The sequence below is a fragment of the Drosophila nasuta genome, chromosome 2R, assembly GCF_023558535.2.
Source record: "Drosophila nasuta strain 15112-1781.00 chromosome 2R, ASM2355853v1, whole genome shotgun sequence".
Classification (NCBI taxonomy): domain Eukaryota; kingdom Metazoa; phylum Arthropoda; class Insecta; order Diptera; family Drosophilidae; genus Drosophila; species Drosophila nasuta.
In genome coordinates, this window is record NC_083456.1 from 21,317,294 (window position 1) to 21,331,851 (window position 14,558).

A 14,558-nucleotide genomic window follows, 5' to 3' on the forward strand; every position below is an offset into this window, starting at 1 on the left:
CGTAGATTGTGCCAGCCAATCTCTTGGCGATTTATCGTCTGATTTGGCTGCGATTGGCTCATATCCTTTTTTAGTCAAATTAAGCGCAAAAAGCAACAAAAATTATGAACAACAAAACACAACACAACACAACAGGGCATAGCGCACAGCGCATAGTGCAATGCAGCACAACACGACGCAAAATTATGAACGTGATTAATTCATAGATGGTGGCGCTTAGCCATTGTTTTTGGCCATGTTTGTCAGGCATTGCACGATCCACGACGAGGGGCCAAACTCACCTCGAGGGGCCACGTCGAGCTGGCCCCCTGTCTGCGATTGACAACCACTAACTGAACTCTCGCCAAAAGCTAAATATGATTATGTGCGCTCGATTTAATCTCAGTCGATTTATAAGCACCTCCATCCTCCTTTCATCCAATCCCACCCGCAGGCCACGCGTCTCCAGGCATCGACGGACTTCTTTGTATTCTTTTTTTTTTAATCATTTTCCTATTTGTTTTTTCCATTTTCCTTTTTTATGTCTTGTGTATTGATTTTAACAAACGACAACGCAATAGTCAGGCAACATATGTGACCAGTTTGCTTGTGGCTGCTACTGCTGCTGCTGCCATGCACATTAAAAATGAAGAGATTTTCCTTGAAAATTATGCTATGTGTGTGTGTCTGAGTGTGTGTGTATACATTATATTTGGTCAAAACAACTTTGAGCTCAAAATTGGAAACCAAAATCGTAAAAAAAAATAATGCCACGCAGCCAGAGTCACAGCGTGAGTAAGTCAGACGGACACCCACTTTTATGATACTCGCACTTCAGGCGGCTGCAAGTAGTTGGCGAATTGCGGATGGACAGACAGACAGGCAGACGGACAGCCTGATAAAGAGTCGTCGCACAAGAAAAAAATTGGCTACTTAATTTGGTAATAACAATAATTACGCCTGACTGACTAAACGTTGACCAGCGGCATCATTGGCCGAACAACCAGCTTCGGTGGCAACACAAAAAATAAACCGCCAATTTGATATTGCAGTTAAGAGTAAGCCAATTGACGGTCCATTGAATGCCCTAAGTAGCGAGGCGTATATGGTGACATGAAAAAAGCTAAAGCTGTGATAAAAAAATAGACAGTTTCAATTATGGAAAAGTCATCATCATATTAGGTAGGCAACAACAACAAAAATTAAATTAGTTTAGATAAAAAAATATTATATAAGAAAACTATATTTTTGTTAAAAAATACTTTTTAATATTTTAGTACATTCATTGAGAAAATCACAAGTGAAAGTTTGTATTTCTTAAAAACAAATCAATTCGAAGACAAAAGAGCATTGCTTAGTCGTTTTCACCAGCTGCAAATATTAGCTGCAGCGCTTTTTCAATTAAAACGTTTAAAGATAATCAATTAATAATTTTTTAAGCTACTTTGACAGCGTTGCCACTGCCGTTGGCCGTTGGCCGTTGTCCGTTGGCTGACTCAGCGCTACGCTCAATTAGGTGCAAAGACATTTCGAGTCGCCATCGAGTTGTTACGAAGATTTGCAGTAGATTTATTGGCTATTGGCGATTTGGCCACTGCCAGAGAGTAGTTAGCACTGCCAATGGCACTCCATGTGCTGCTCTGCGCTGCGTGTCTGGCCTAATTGGCGACTCAGCTGGCAAACTCTTGCTCCCAGCTTGAATATTGATACTGCAGCAATCTATGACAAGCAACTCGCACAACACACACACACACACACACACACACACTCGCATGTACCCACAATAATCATCTCATGCCATAGACTTCATTCAATGCGATGCAATCATTGCTGGCATTGTTGTTGTCTGATATTTATCGAGTTTAATTTTTGCTGTTGCCAGTTTACTGACAACGCAGACGCTGACTATTTTTGGAAAATATTTCAAATTCGAGACTCATAATTCGTGCGATAATTTACACAAAATTAGGCAAGTGTCTCGCCAGCTATCCTTTTAAAGCTACTAGCAGATCAACAAATCCAGTTCAGCAAACAACAAAAAACAAGAATTATTTGTCTTATCTTTTGTATGTCGACAACATGATACACTTGCAGACACGCTAAAGCAATATTGAACAACTCTCGAACACTATAATCAAGATTTATGTTATCAAGTATCATTTTGTATTCATCTTTGACACGAAAAGCAACATGCTCGTTGTTAGAGTATTGTAAGCTGAGCACTTGCTGCGATTCCCACGCCAATTAGAATTATAGTCGTATGAGTGATATTTTCTTTTGCGATGGCAAAATAATTGGACTGAAACGAAATTTCAAAAACAGTTTAAATACTATCTGTTATACAGTTGTGTTTCGATTTTTTTTTAATTTTTAATTCAATTTATGCAGCGTAAATTGCTCGACGAGACTCGCTTATAATTTTCATAACAAAGTTGAAACGCGAAACAGCAGCAGCTTGTTCCCATAGATTGGCAACGCTTCGGCGTATAATTTGTGCTAACAAAACTTTACCCATAAAATGTATGTGAAATCCATAAAATGGGAGCTGCTGTGGCAGCAGCAGCTAACGCCATTTCGAAACTCTCATTGCGGCTAAAATATAATTAATGTGAAGCAAGTTTATCCTGGTTCTCCATCTCTTGACCGCCTGTCCACCAAAGAGCGTGTGCCCCCTAATCTGGCGCTATCCAAATACGTATAAATTTTAAATGGAAATCTAGACAGCCTCAACCTCCTCCTCACAAAAAGCCACAACAAAGAAAGCAATTAAAAGTCCAATTAGAATGTCATTAAAGCGCGGTCAACAATTAAGAAGTGATAAACGCCAAAGGTCCAGGTAAATATAAAAGGCATAAATTAAGACAAATTTGAAAAAGATTAATAAGATTTGCAATGTCTTAATAATGAACTCGTAAATTTTAAAGAGCATGTGCTAAATAATTTATAGTTCGATCTAATCGTATATAATCATAAATAAATATTCTTAAATTTGACTTATAGAATAGCCTTGACATTAGACCTACCATTCACTTTGTTGTCAGATAATTCATTACTCAAAATTTCTATTTAGATTTCTATCAAAATTTGTGGTTTACAATATGACAACGTTCTTCTACTATCCCAACAAGGAGCTGCAGGAGGAATTATCCTGCATTGCCAAGGCTCTTGTGGCTCCTGGAAAAGGCATAATTGCCGCAGATGAATCGAATACGACAATGGGAAAACGCTTTCAAATGATTGGACTGGAAAATACAGAGGAGAATCGTCGTCTCTATCGACAATTGTTAATTACTACTGATCCCAAAATATCTGAGAATATCTCTGGATTCATTATGTTCCACGAGACGCTTTATCAGAAAACCGATGCTGGCGTTCCATTCGCAGAAGTTCTGCGCAAAAAAGGCATTATTCCAGGCATTAAAGTAGACAAGAATTCCGTGCCACTTTTCTGCTCGATGGATGAGTTTACCTCACAGGGTTTGGATGATCTGCATCTACGTTGTGCGCAGTACAAAAAGGACGGCTGTGATTTTGCCAAATGGCGTGTGGTCATGAAAATCGACAAAACAACGCCCTCGTATCACGCCATCATGGAAAATGCCAATGTGTTGGCCCGCTATGCAGCCATTTGTCAGTCACAGCATCTGGTTCCTGTAATTGAGAGCGAAGTGCTGATGATTGGCGATCATGACTTGGACCGTTGTCAGAAGGTCACTGAAACCGTATTGGCTGCTATTTTTAAGGCGTTGAGCGATCATCATGTCTACCTCGAAGGCGTTTTGCTGCGACCCAATATGGTGACTCCTGGACAGAGCAGCCATAAGAATAACACGCCTGCTGATATTGGCCTCAGCACTATCTTGGCTCTACGTCGCACTGTGCCGCCTGCTGTCCCGGGTAAGTTCTAATTAACTTAATAATATTATAAATTAACTACGAACAACTTGGCAGAAAAGTATTTTTAAAGAAATAAGCATTCAATCGAGTGACATAATAATGAGAATTTCTAAATTAAAGTGATTAAAAGCAAGAATTAAATATTAAAGAGAAAAGTTGTCAAATTAAATATTAGAGTCACACTTGCTAATAAAGTTATTTAAAATTATGAGATAAAATTTCAATTAAGAAAATAGAATAACGTCAAAAGTTATCTCAATTAAAAAGTTCGTAGAATATTATATAAATTTCTTGATTATTATTTTGACTTCACGGTCGCACTCAATTACGTAATATTAATTTTCTCTGCCGCACATTTTCTGCCCTTACATTTTTGCTCTTAGATTTCATTTTTTGGATGCTTGTTGAGGCAAAAATGTTTTAGATTTACCACTATAAAGTATTGTAGTATTACATCGATAAGTTAATTTATTGCTTCAATATATTTTAATTTATTGGCAGGCATTTTGTTCTTATCTGGTGGACAGGCAGAAGAGGAAGCCTCGGTTAACTTGAATGCCACCAACAATGTGCCATTGTGCAAGCCTTGGGCACTCACCTTCGCTTTTGGACGTGCGATGCAAGTCTCGGCATTGCGCTCTTGGGGCGGTAAAAAGGATAATGTGTCGAACGCTCAAGCGGAGCTTATAAAACGCGCCAGGGTAAGCTTTAAAAATACAGTCTGTATTTTATAATAAATATAAAATACTTTATTCGTAGGCACACAGTTTGGCAAGCATTGGCAAATATGTGCCAGGCTCCATTGAGAGTTTGTATGGCAGTGAAAAATTAGTAATCGATAGCAATGAACTCTAAAATGTGTCACAAGAAGCAAATAGTTATAAAAATTCAACAGCTTGGGAAGTGCGAAAGAATACAATTATAGCATCAGAAAAACGGAACTTCGTATCAGTGAGTTCATTTGGTCAATTGCTCCACTGTGGCTTCAGATACGTATGTAGCTGACACTTGGCCGCAGGCCGCATGTTCGATGTTCGATGCAACAACTGGCAATATTGTTAACAAGCGTGCAAAAGAGCAAAGTGCTGTGGCAGCAACAGTAGCAAACAGCCCAACACGACTTCTGTTAACTGCCAAGTGTCGCATTAATCCACGGAGATTACCAGACGGCCACATGGTCAACGTTCCAGTAGCAGCTACAGCAACAGCAACGGCAACGGCAACTCTACATCAAGCACTACAGTGCAGCTTAATTAATGCGAGCGCATGCCAAAAGCCAAGCCAATGGCTATGGAGCATGTTAAGCATGTGGCCAAGTGTTCGACTTAATCAGGCGATGCTTCAGCTCAGGTAGCTTCGACTCGATTCGCCTCGACTCCACTCCAACACTGGCGTCGCAGTGTCATGTTGCTGGCAAATTAGTCAGACCCGCATTGCCCATTGTGGACCAAGAGACGTGACTAAGAAACAGAGAAGAGAGGGGCTAGTAATAATTAAAATTAAAGCACTGACTAAGTTATGGACAATCTCATCGCTAGCAACGTAACATAACAGACACGCACAGTCTGATTTGCCCACAGTGTAAGCTGGAGGTTATAATTGACTTGATGTTAACTCGGAAAGAAATATGTACTTCAGTAAACGGTTTTTGGGAAAATTAATGGAAAAACAAATGCAAATGAACATGACTTTTATTTATTTTTGGTTTACTCATTACAGGATACCTTCTAGTCGTCCCTGTGTTTATGCTTTCTTGCATGTTTTCACCTGACGCTTGCCTGTGCGACAACTGAGTTTTGTGGTTAATCCAATCGCCGTAGCCCAATCAGGCCAACGTGAGCAGCATGTCATGTTAATTGCGTCGTTGTGCGATTGTGTGAGCACATGTGTAACTCTGTCTGTATGCGTCTGAGTGTGTGTTTGTGTGAGAGAGTGTAAATTGCTATTATGCTCATGTTTGCTTAATATGTGGCACACAGCCCACTGAGCTCTCTCAGCTCAACAGCACGCAACGCGTCAAGCCAATTAAAGCCAAATTATAGCAGCGCTTTTTAATGACATGCAGCGTCGTTCGACGTTGTTCTCAGCTCTCCATCACACGCCCCATTTCCGCTAGTCCCCACTCCTGGTTACTTCGTCAGCGAATTCAATTTGGCACTGAAGATTTATGGGCGTGCTGGCTGCTAATGTGGCAAGACAAAGCCCAATACCAATAGCTGTAGTTGTAGCTGAAGCTGTAGCAATCGCCTCATTTCGAACTCAAATGCAATGATCAAGCCCACAGCTTTTGCCGTCGGCACGCGTTTAAAGACCGAAAACTGTTTTGCGAATACATCAAAGACCGAAACGCCGACAACTTGGAACTTGGAACTAAGACACGGCTAACGAGCTCGGACTTACGCTTGGCGTTTGGTCATGTTTTAAAATGCAAACAAATCGCAGTCGCAGCGACAAGTGGGCGTGGAGCCATGCCCCTCTCTGCACTCTGACGGCAAGGCAAAAACGACGACATAATTAGAAACATTTTGTGCCGATCGAACTGTGGCGCCACAGCTGTGCTCATAGGTTAGGGGAGGACGACAACTGGTTGGCACAAATCACTCAACTGTCAAACGCTTGTTGATTAATTTGGTGTTAATAACGCTTGGCGGCAAAAATCCTGCCCCAGTCTCCCGTCCAGTTCAATCGCAATTGCACAGTTGCAGTTCATTCGGCAGTCCCAATCCACGTCCGCCAATTAATGTTCAGTTGTTGCATTGGCCAACAGTTGACCCAAACTTGGTCATGGAGCGTGAAAACGTTTTGCCGCCACAGCTGAGGATGCGCCGTGTGTTAATTGAAAGTTTTGAGTGACCATATAAGTGGGAAAGCCAAAAACTGACTCCCGCCACATCGTATATGAGTTCGATTTGGTTGTCTGCTGATAGCCAAAAACTTTTGCTGCCAACAAACCATAAAAGGCCACACACGCGTCGCCAAGTTACCTGCCTGGGAAACTGCCAAAAGATTCAAACAGTTCCGAGAGTCAGAGAGACTCGTCTCTTCAGAATGGCATGGAATGGAGCCAAGCGAGCAGAAAACGAACAACAACAAAAGCCAACTGGCAACTAGCAACTGGCAAAGCAGTATTCGCTTTCCATCTGCCATATCATTTGCCCAAAGTAAGAGGTGTTTAAAATGCTAATTTGGACAATAGCAAATGGCAGGCCACCAACTGAACTCAGTTCAGCTGTCGCCGACACCAACAAAAAAAAAAAAAAAAAGCGAAGGAGCCAACTTATTCTGTGTTGTTTTGTTTTTCTTTTTCCCTTTTTTTTGCATGACATAATAAAGTGTCACAGCTCAACTTGAAGCTTTTCACTTTAACTTTGATCTGAAAAGCAGCTAGTGTAAATGGAATGTTAAAAGCAAGTTAAAGTCAATGTTATCAATCACAATGTGCTTAAGCTATTACACTTATAAAATGTGTATTTAATAAAGTTTTTGTATGTGAGAAAAAGATATAAAAAGCAAGAATTTAAAACTATTGAAATTAACATAATTTCATATGCAGCAAACTTTAAATTTACAAAAATATTATTTATTTTGTTCATATTTTACTTCTCTTTGCGCTAGACCAAGTTTCTTTAACGTACATTAAACGACATCCTAGAACGTGGCGCACATTTAAAACATTTTTAATATGCGAACCAGACGACAAAGTATGTAAATAATAATTTGGCCATCTGCCATCTGTTGCCATTCCATCAACTCGCGCTTTTGGTGGCTCCCGCCTGGACCCATGCAGTGCCACAACTGCAAAAATGTCAAAATGTCAATTCGAAAACGTTTAGGAGAAATCATTTGACTTTGCCTTTATGTCCGTCAGTTTGCCAGTAGCTCGCCCGCCCAAATGTTTGTTATTCACCAGATAAAATAAAATATAAAAGTAGTAGGAAAAAAAAGAAAAATTAAAAAACAAATGACTATGGCTATTGACTGTAACTGCGAGTAGCCAGTAGACAAACAGTCAGTCAGTCAGACCGTGAGGCGTGTTTCAGTCAGTCACTCAATTGGGACACAACGTCACCATGGATATGGTCCCGGGTTTGTTTGTTTGGTCAGGTGTAGGCTCGTTTGTCTGTCGCATATTACATTTGCTTACTTTTCCTTTATGCAAATGTCCATGTACAACGTCTATTTCACTTCCAATAGGTTGTGCAATACGCTGAGAGTGGGGCGCGGTTCGATTGCATCAATAATTTGCAAGAAAATCTCTGATCTCTCTAATGTTGTAGATGCCGTATCGATTGAGCTGCGTTTAAGCTGACAAGCGATGATTGAGTAGGAAGACCTCACTCGATGCATTTGCCTCGAGATGCGTTTGCCTGACAATCGCACGACATTTCTGACAAATGCTGCTGACAAACAAAACAAAACTTCATTTTTTCCCCCGCTTTTTTTGCGGGTTTTGCATTTGCTGACAAGGCTCTTAGACTGTCTAAGTCAGTGACTAGGCAAAGGTGCATGTTGACAGGCCAAGAAACCACGCCGACATGTTGCAATTTTATGCAATTTTTCAGCAGCATTGTGTGTGTGATTACCAAAATAAAAAACAAACCGCATAAACTTTGGAATGAAAAAAATAAAATAAATTATAGTCGCACAGCGCGACGACAAATTCAATGAGAAATCTGCAATTTAAATAATGTTAACTGACATTTTCCAAGCATCTTGGACAGCTGCTGCTGGTGTTGCATCACTTTGCCCACCCCCCATAAGAAGAGGGGCTGCATAATTAGCCAGCCCATGTGACGTATACTTAATGCCGACCAGAAAAGCTTTTTAAATATTTTAAATAGCAAGGCATGGAACTCTTTTTAACATTTTAATGCTTCAGAAAGTTTAAATAATTAAGAGAATTATGATACCCCTGTTGGCTATTTCAGTGGCACAGGGTATGCAGTGAAAAGTTAAAAAAATATTCATAAATTAAAAAAACAAGCCCGCACGTACGCAGAATGAAACACCGACCGGGTGAGGTGTGAGGGGCGGAGATCGAGGCTGACTTCCAAGTCAGCAAAAGGAGCACGCACAAATACACAATCACACGCACTCGTTGCGGCTGTCGCAGACGCAGTCGCTGCTATATAGATATTGCTATATGTACAGCAAATAAATTCAATTTACAATGAAAAATGGCATCTGATGATGAAGATGGCGACGCCGACGCCGACGCCGATGCCGGCAAAGCCACCAAACTCAAGCGTAAAAGGGACAGGTGCCGGTGGAAAAACTTTATTAACATTTTTCGCATGCTGCACGTGCGTATTGACAACGTGGGCCGCGTATTTCGCGCTTTTTAATGAAGTTTCATAAATTGTGAAAATCGAACGTTAATCAAATAAGGTGCGAGGGAAATAAAAAACCAAAATAAAAAGAAAAAAGAAGAATCGCCATGTTCATGTCCATGGCGCCATAAATGGCCGCAACGAAGCGACAAACTGCAGACGCTCAGACGTTGTCAACGCAATTGGCCATAAGAATCTGTCAATAAATCAATTAGTGTAATATAAATCACACACACAAAAAAAAAATAAAGCCTCTGCTTGCGAGCAGAGGGCCACGGAAAATTTGTGATATTTATATTTCATTTTCAAATTTGGTGACTTCTGCGGCTTTAATTAATTGCAACAAATTTATGTTGGCCTGTCAAAAAAGTGGCCTACGGGCACAATTAGCCAAATGACAAAACCAACACGACCCAAAAGACCCATAACTCATGCTCAAAAAACCCCCCCAAATCCCATGCCATGTTTTGTCAAAGCCTGCACTCACTGTGCTTTGCCGTTGTTCACTGACAGCAGCAGAGGCAACAGTTGAGGCAGTAGCAATGTTCATTTTTGATCCATTGGCCATAAATTCAACGCTTCCTTAGCAACTTCCGGCATTTGCATGGCAGCAGCAGCGAGTGCAACGGGGCGTATGCAAAATGCGAGCAAATGAGCCAAAACGCACGCAAAGTCAAAGGCAAAATACCAGAGGCGAATACCCAACCAACTTTGGCTACTAATCCAATTTAAAGTTTATCGATAACACTGTGCAGCACTGAGACCAAGACGAAATTCTCAAGCCAAGCATGAATATAATTCACATTCTTCTTTACAGCGATAAGCAGACAAGATTTATTCAAATTATCTGATAAACTGAAGCGTCGTCCATGTTAAAGAAATTCATTCAGTTTAAATTTGCTTGCTTTAAAATATCATTTTCGACTTGAGACAAAAAACGAAATGCCTGCTGACCAGTGTAATTTCTTAAGTTTGACTTGCGTCGAAATTGTTTTCTACCCCAAATAATTTTGACATTTGACTAATGCGCCGCATTAGTTCTGCCAAAAATTTCTTAATTTAGCTTTACCGTTGCCATTTGCTCTAACGTTGCACGTTCCTGCCGCAACCGACAAGACATTTGCTCTGTGTGGAATGGAGGATGGTTGAGAACGCAGGGGAAATGGGGTGGAGAATGGGTTCTGGGGTCTGCATGCCGAATTTATTTTGGCCACAACCCCGTGCAGAAGTTTTTGAGTTTTATCTGCTCAAAATTTGTCACAGCAAATAAAAAGTTTTGCTTTTTCACTTCGCCTTGGTGCAGTGCTGCTGCTCTTCCATCGTTGTTTCTTTTCACCATTTGTTTTTTAATCCGCAGAGCAAGAAATAAAGATAAAACTTAAGCCGAAATAAGTTTCCATAAAAGTGCACGACAGAGCACAGTGAAGGGCGAAGTAGCAGCAGCAACAACAGCGACGACGACGTCGACAACGAGCACAACAAGTGCAGCAAAAGTGCAGTAATAATGAAATAACAGCAATGCAATTAAAAGGCACCTGCTGCTGATTTGCTGGATTAAGGACATACACACAGCACCCCAAAAATATATAGTACACTATACGATAGCAGAGCTGATGCTGGATTGTCGAGCATAGTGTCGCGATAACCTTGAATGGTGGCAGCATCGAGGAGCTGGAGGAGAGGACGAACAAATGCGCTAAAACTTCAAGTGGCTAAGGACTATAAAACAAGGTTGCCAAATTGCATTAACGTTAACGTCAACCACTTAAAGAGTTACGTAATTGCTTAGCCAGTGCACAATTCGCTGAAGGACTCTTCGAGGGCCATTACAATTTGAAGAGAACTTCTGAAAAATAAAGAAAATGCAATAACAAATATTATTTGCAGCAAAATGTGTAACAAAGCTCAGTAATTATAATATTCATATATCAAATTTTATATATATTCCATATTTAAAATATTTAATAATTTGACCTAAAGATGTGCAAAGCATTCGCATTCATATTGTCACATCGCTGGAAAATGCTGGCAATCAAAAGTTCAGAGCACACAAAAAACCAAATACACGTGAAAAGCGTTCAAGCAAGTTTACACACACATGCACACACAGGCCACACACACTGCAGATTGAGATACATCGTTTTTGCATTCATGGAACATATGTTCGCTTCCGATTTAGTTGTCGTTTTTGAGCGAAGTTTTGCCACAGCTTCGCCCAGTGAACGTCACATTAAAAGCATTCACAATAGATACACGAGTGAGCAGTGCAGCTAGATGGATTTAAGGCCAGGCAGAGACGGAGATAGAGACTGAGAGAGTGAGAGAGAGAGACACACACTATATTCCGGTGGTCTGTCTCATCTTATCACAGTTGAAGTTTTTGTTTTTTACTCTAGCGGTAAAATTATAATATAATTTCAACTACTACTCGTGCAAATAACTCAAATTAAAGTTTTTGTGCCTGTGGGCCACTCTCCTCGCACACAAGCGCATATACCACACATACATACATATGCCGAGAGAGAGAGCGGAAACCGCCATCTTGTTTTTAGTTTTTGCAAAAGTTGAATGTTCACACAAAACAAGCTAGAAAACATGTCTTTCTCGCAATACCAAGCGCACAGAGCTATTCGGCAGCACACAATAAAGCAAACTATTTGGAACAGCAAATCGAAAGCAAATATTTAAATATAGAAATAAACTATTCAAACAAACATATCGCATACAGCCAAAAATTGTTTAGCAAATTGTGTGAATTTTGCATAATTTGTAATAAGAGTTTACTTATTTAAATGCGTTTTTTTTTTTTGTTTTGTTTTTGCAACTTGTTGCGTAGTGTAATTAAGCAACGAAACTTGAAAGTTGTCAGGGGAAACCCATTAACGATAATGCTAAGCATAATTAGACTCGCATTCGAGAATGCTTTAAGGGCGTATTTAAATAATTTCAAAGAGGTTTGCAACGTCGGCATCAATAAACTTTGACGGGCACACGAAAAGTTTAAGTACAAACCCAACAAAAGCAACCAAACTACAACAAAAATAATGGCAACGACAACAAGAGCCACAGCAGCAACAAGAACAACACAGCTGAACAGACAGAAATTATGGCCACACTTTCGTTTTTTTTTGCAGTCGGCCGCAGGACAATGCCGAGCGCGATAAGAGCGCGGCATTGCAACATTCTTGAAATGCAGCCAACAACAGCTAAGAAAGTGGGATGACGACAGGCATAAGAGACGGAGAAAAAGAGAGAGAGAGAGAGAGAGAGAGAAAGGAACGAGTGCAATGTGGCCCATAAACTTGCGACAACGTCTTGGCGAAAAGTTTTGGCCAACAGTGGGTGCATTTCTGCTGCTGCTGTTGGTGTTGGCGTCGACTATCAGTTGGCCAGAACTTTACTGCTTACGTTTGTCATATTTACGCGTGAGTTACACTGCCGCCCAGCAGGGAACTGCTGCTGCTCCTATCTCAGTCGGGGTACATGAAAACATGCGGCTATTGAGGCAACTGCAGCGACTGACAGTTGCCTGCTGCCTGGTGCCTGTGTCATGCGATGGCAAGGCAATTGTAGTGGCATCAGAAGGTGGCAGCAACGGCCACTTGTGACAGTTTTAAAATTGTCCAACAAGCCACCATGGACACCACCGCAACAACTGACTGATAAATGTCGCTGCCCAGGCAGCAAATACTGCTGAAAACATTTCCTTATTTCCTGCCATCCTGCCAACGTGGCACGGAAAACTTTTAGGCCAAAAGGAAACCCCCGAGCGGCGGAAGCATTCGGGGGCCATTTTTATGCAAGTCATAGAAATTTACAAGCCCCAGTGACAAGAATGTTAGTTTATGGCGTTAGTTATGTCGTCTTAGCTGCAATTGGCCTATATTTTGGGTTGCATTTATAGCCAGTTTCAAGCTAAATTCAAAAATGATATATTTTTATATTCTGAAACATTTTATAATTTTTGAATTGTAAGAACAGTAAAATATCACAATTTATTTCTTGACAAAAAAGCGAAAAAACGCTAGAAGTGCAAAATTTTAGCTTGAACTCTTGAGGATTTTGATGTTTTGCAAAGCAATTGAGTTTGTTGTCAGCACTGCGGCAGTGAGCAAAACGATGGGGAGTTGTGGATGAGCAAGGGCATTTTGCTTGGGAAAAGTTTTGTAACATTGGCATATGCAATTGGGTTTGCTGCACATCCTGTCGACAGCTTGGACTTGGTAAAGTTTTTCCCTCAGCTATTGCTGTTAAATGTTGCAGGCGTTTTTCTTTCAATTCTTTTTTTTTTTTTTTTTTCGTAGGCATTTTCGCAGTGGGACAAAGTTTTTAATGAATTTTATAGCAGCCGCTGAACCACTGAACCAATCACAGCTAAACTTAGCTCAACTCCGAGATGAAGCTGTGTGAAGCGTTCGATTACGTAAGTCAAAGCCCAAGCGTTTGCCGTTGTCGCTATTGCTGTAGTTGTTGTTGTTATTGTTTTGGCTATGCCGTTTGATAAGGGGGCCAGAGTGCAGGCAGCCAATCAAGCTAATCACGCCAGACTGACTGACTGACGAACAGACAGATGGCGAGACGGCAGACACAAACCGCTTTGACTTTGATGCGCTGTCAACGCTGCTGTTGATGTTGTTGGTGCTGTGCTGGTGTTGATTGGTGTTAGTGTTGGTGTTGATGTTGATGTTTATGTTGGTGTTGGTTTCACTCTGGTCATTAAATGCAGCACATTAAAGCCGCAGGAGCTGCCGTCAACAACGACAGCGACGTCGACGTCGACGTCAATGTTGCCTGACAAGCGTTGAGTCAATTACATGGTAATAAACTAATGGCAAAAGCGACTCTTCGTCTCTCTTTCTCTCTCTGCATCTGTGTCTGTCTGGCCATCAACAGCATCAAAAGCAGCAACAAAGCAGCAGCAGCAGCCGCGTGACATGTTCGTTAATTTGCAGCACTTGTTGAACTTTTGGCCAAAAACATGCGCCCACCAGCTCTTTTGGCTCAAATAATAATTGGCTCGAGCGACATGACTTTTGTTATAAATTGTGAACGTTCATGTCGCTGAACTTTATATACAGAAGAATATATAAATATAGCTCTGGCACAAAGCGAGACTAATTAAATAAAAATTAGAAAATTACAAGCCCATAATGAAATTTCTTTTGATTTAAAAAAAAATTACAAGTTAAAGCAAATCTATATTTCAGATTAATCACATTTATATTTGATATAAGATAAAAGTAGGTAATATAATTCGATATTTTTCTAGAGAATCACCAATAGCTAAGAATAACAACTTTGAGCTGGCTTGAACAAAACAAAAGTAAAATATGCATTTAAATAAACAACGCA

At 40.5% G+C, this 14,558-nt stretch overlaps 1 protein-coding gene across 1 annotated transcript; it reads left to right on the top strand.

The window, feature by feature from the left end:
• Positions 1-3,000: 3,000 nt before the first annotated feature.
• Positions 3,001-5,558, top strand: LOC132786076 (fructose-bisphosphate aldolase). The gene is made up of 3 exons (XM_060792465.1): positions 3,001-3,876; positions 4,378-4,577; positions 4,636-5,558. The coding sequence occupies exons 1-3, from the start codon at positions 3,078-3,080 to the stop codon at positions 4,729-4,731; spliced, it is 1,095 nt and encodes a 364-aa protein (XP_060648448.1). The 5' UTR covers positions 3,001-3,077; the 3' UTR covers positions 4,732-5,558.
• Positions 5,559-14,558: the final 9,000 nt, after the last annotated feature.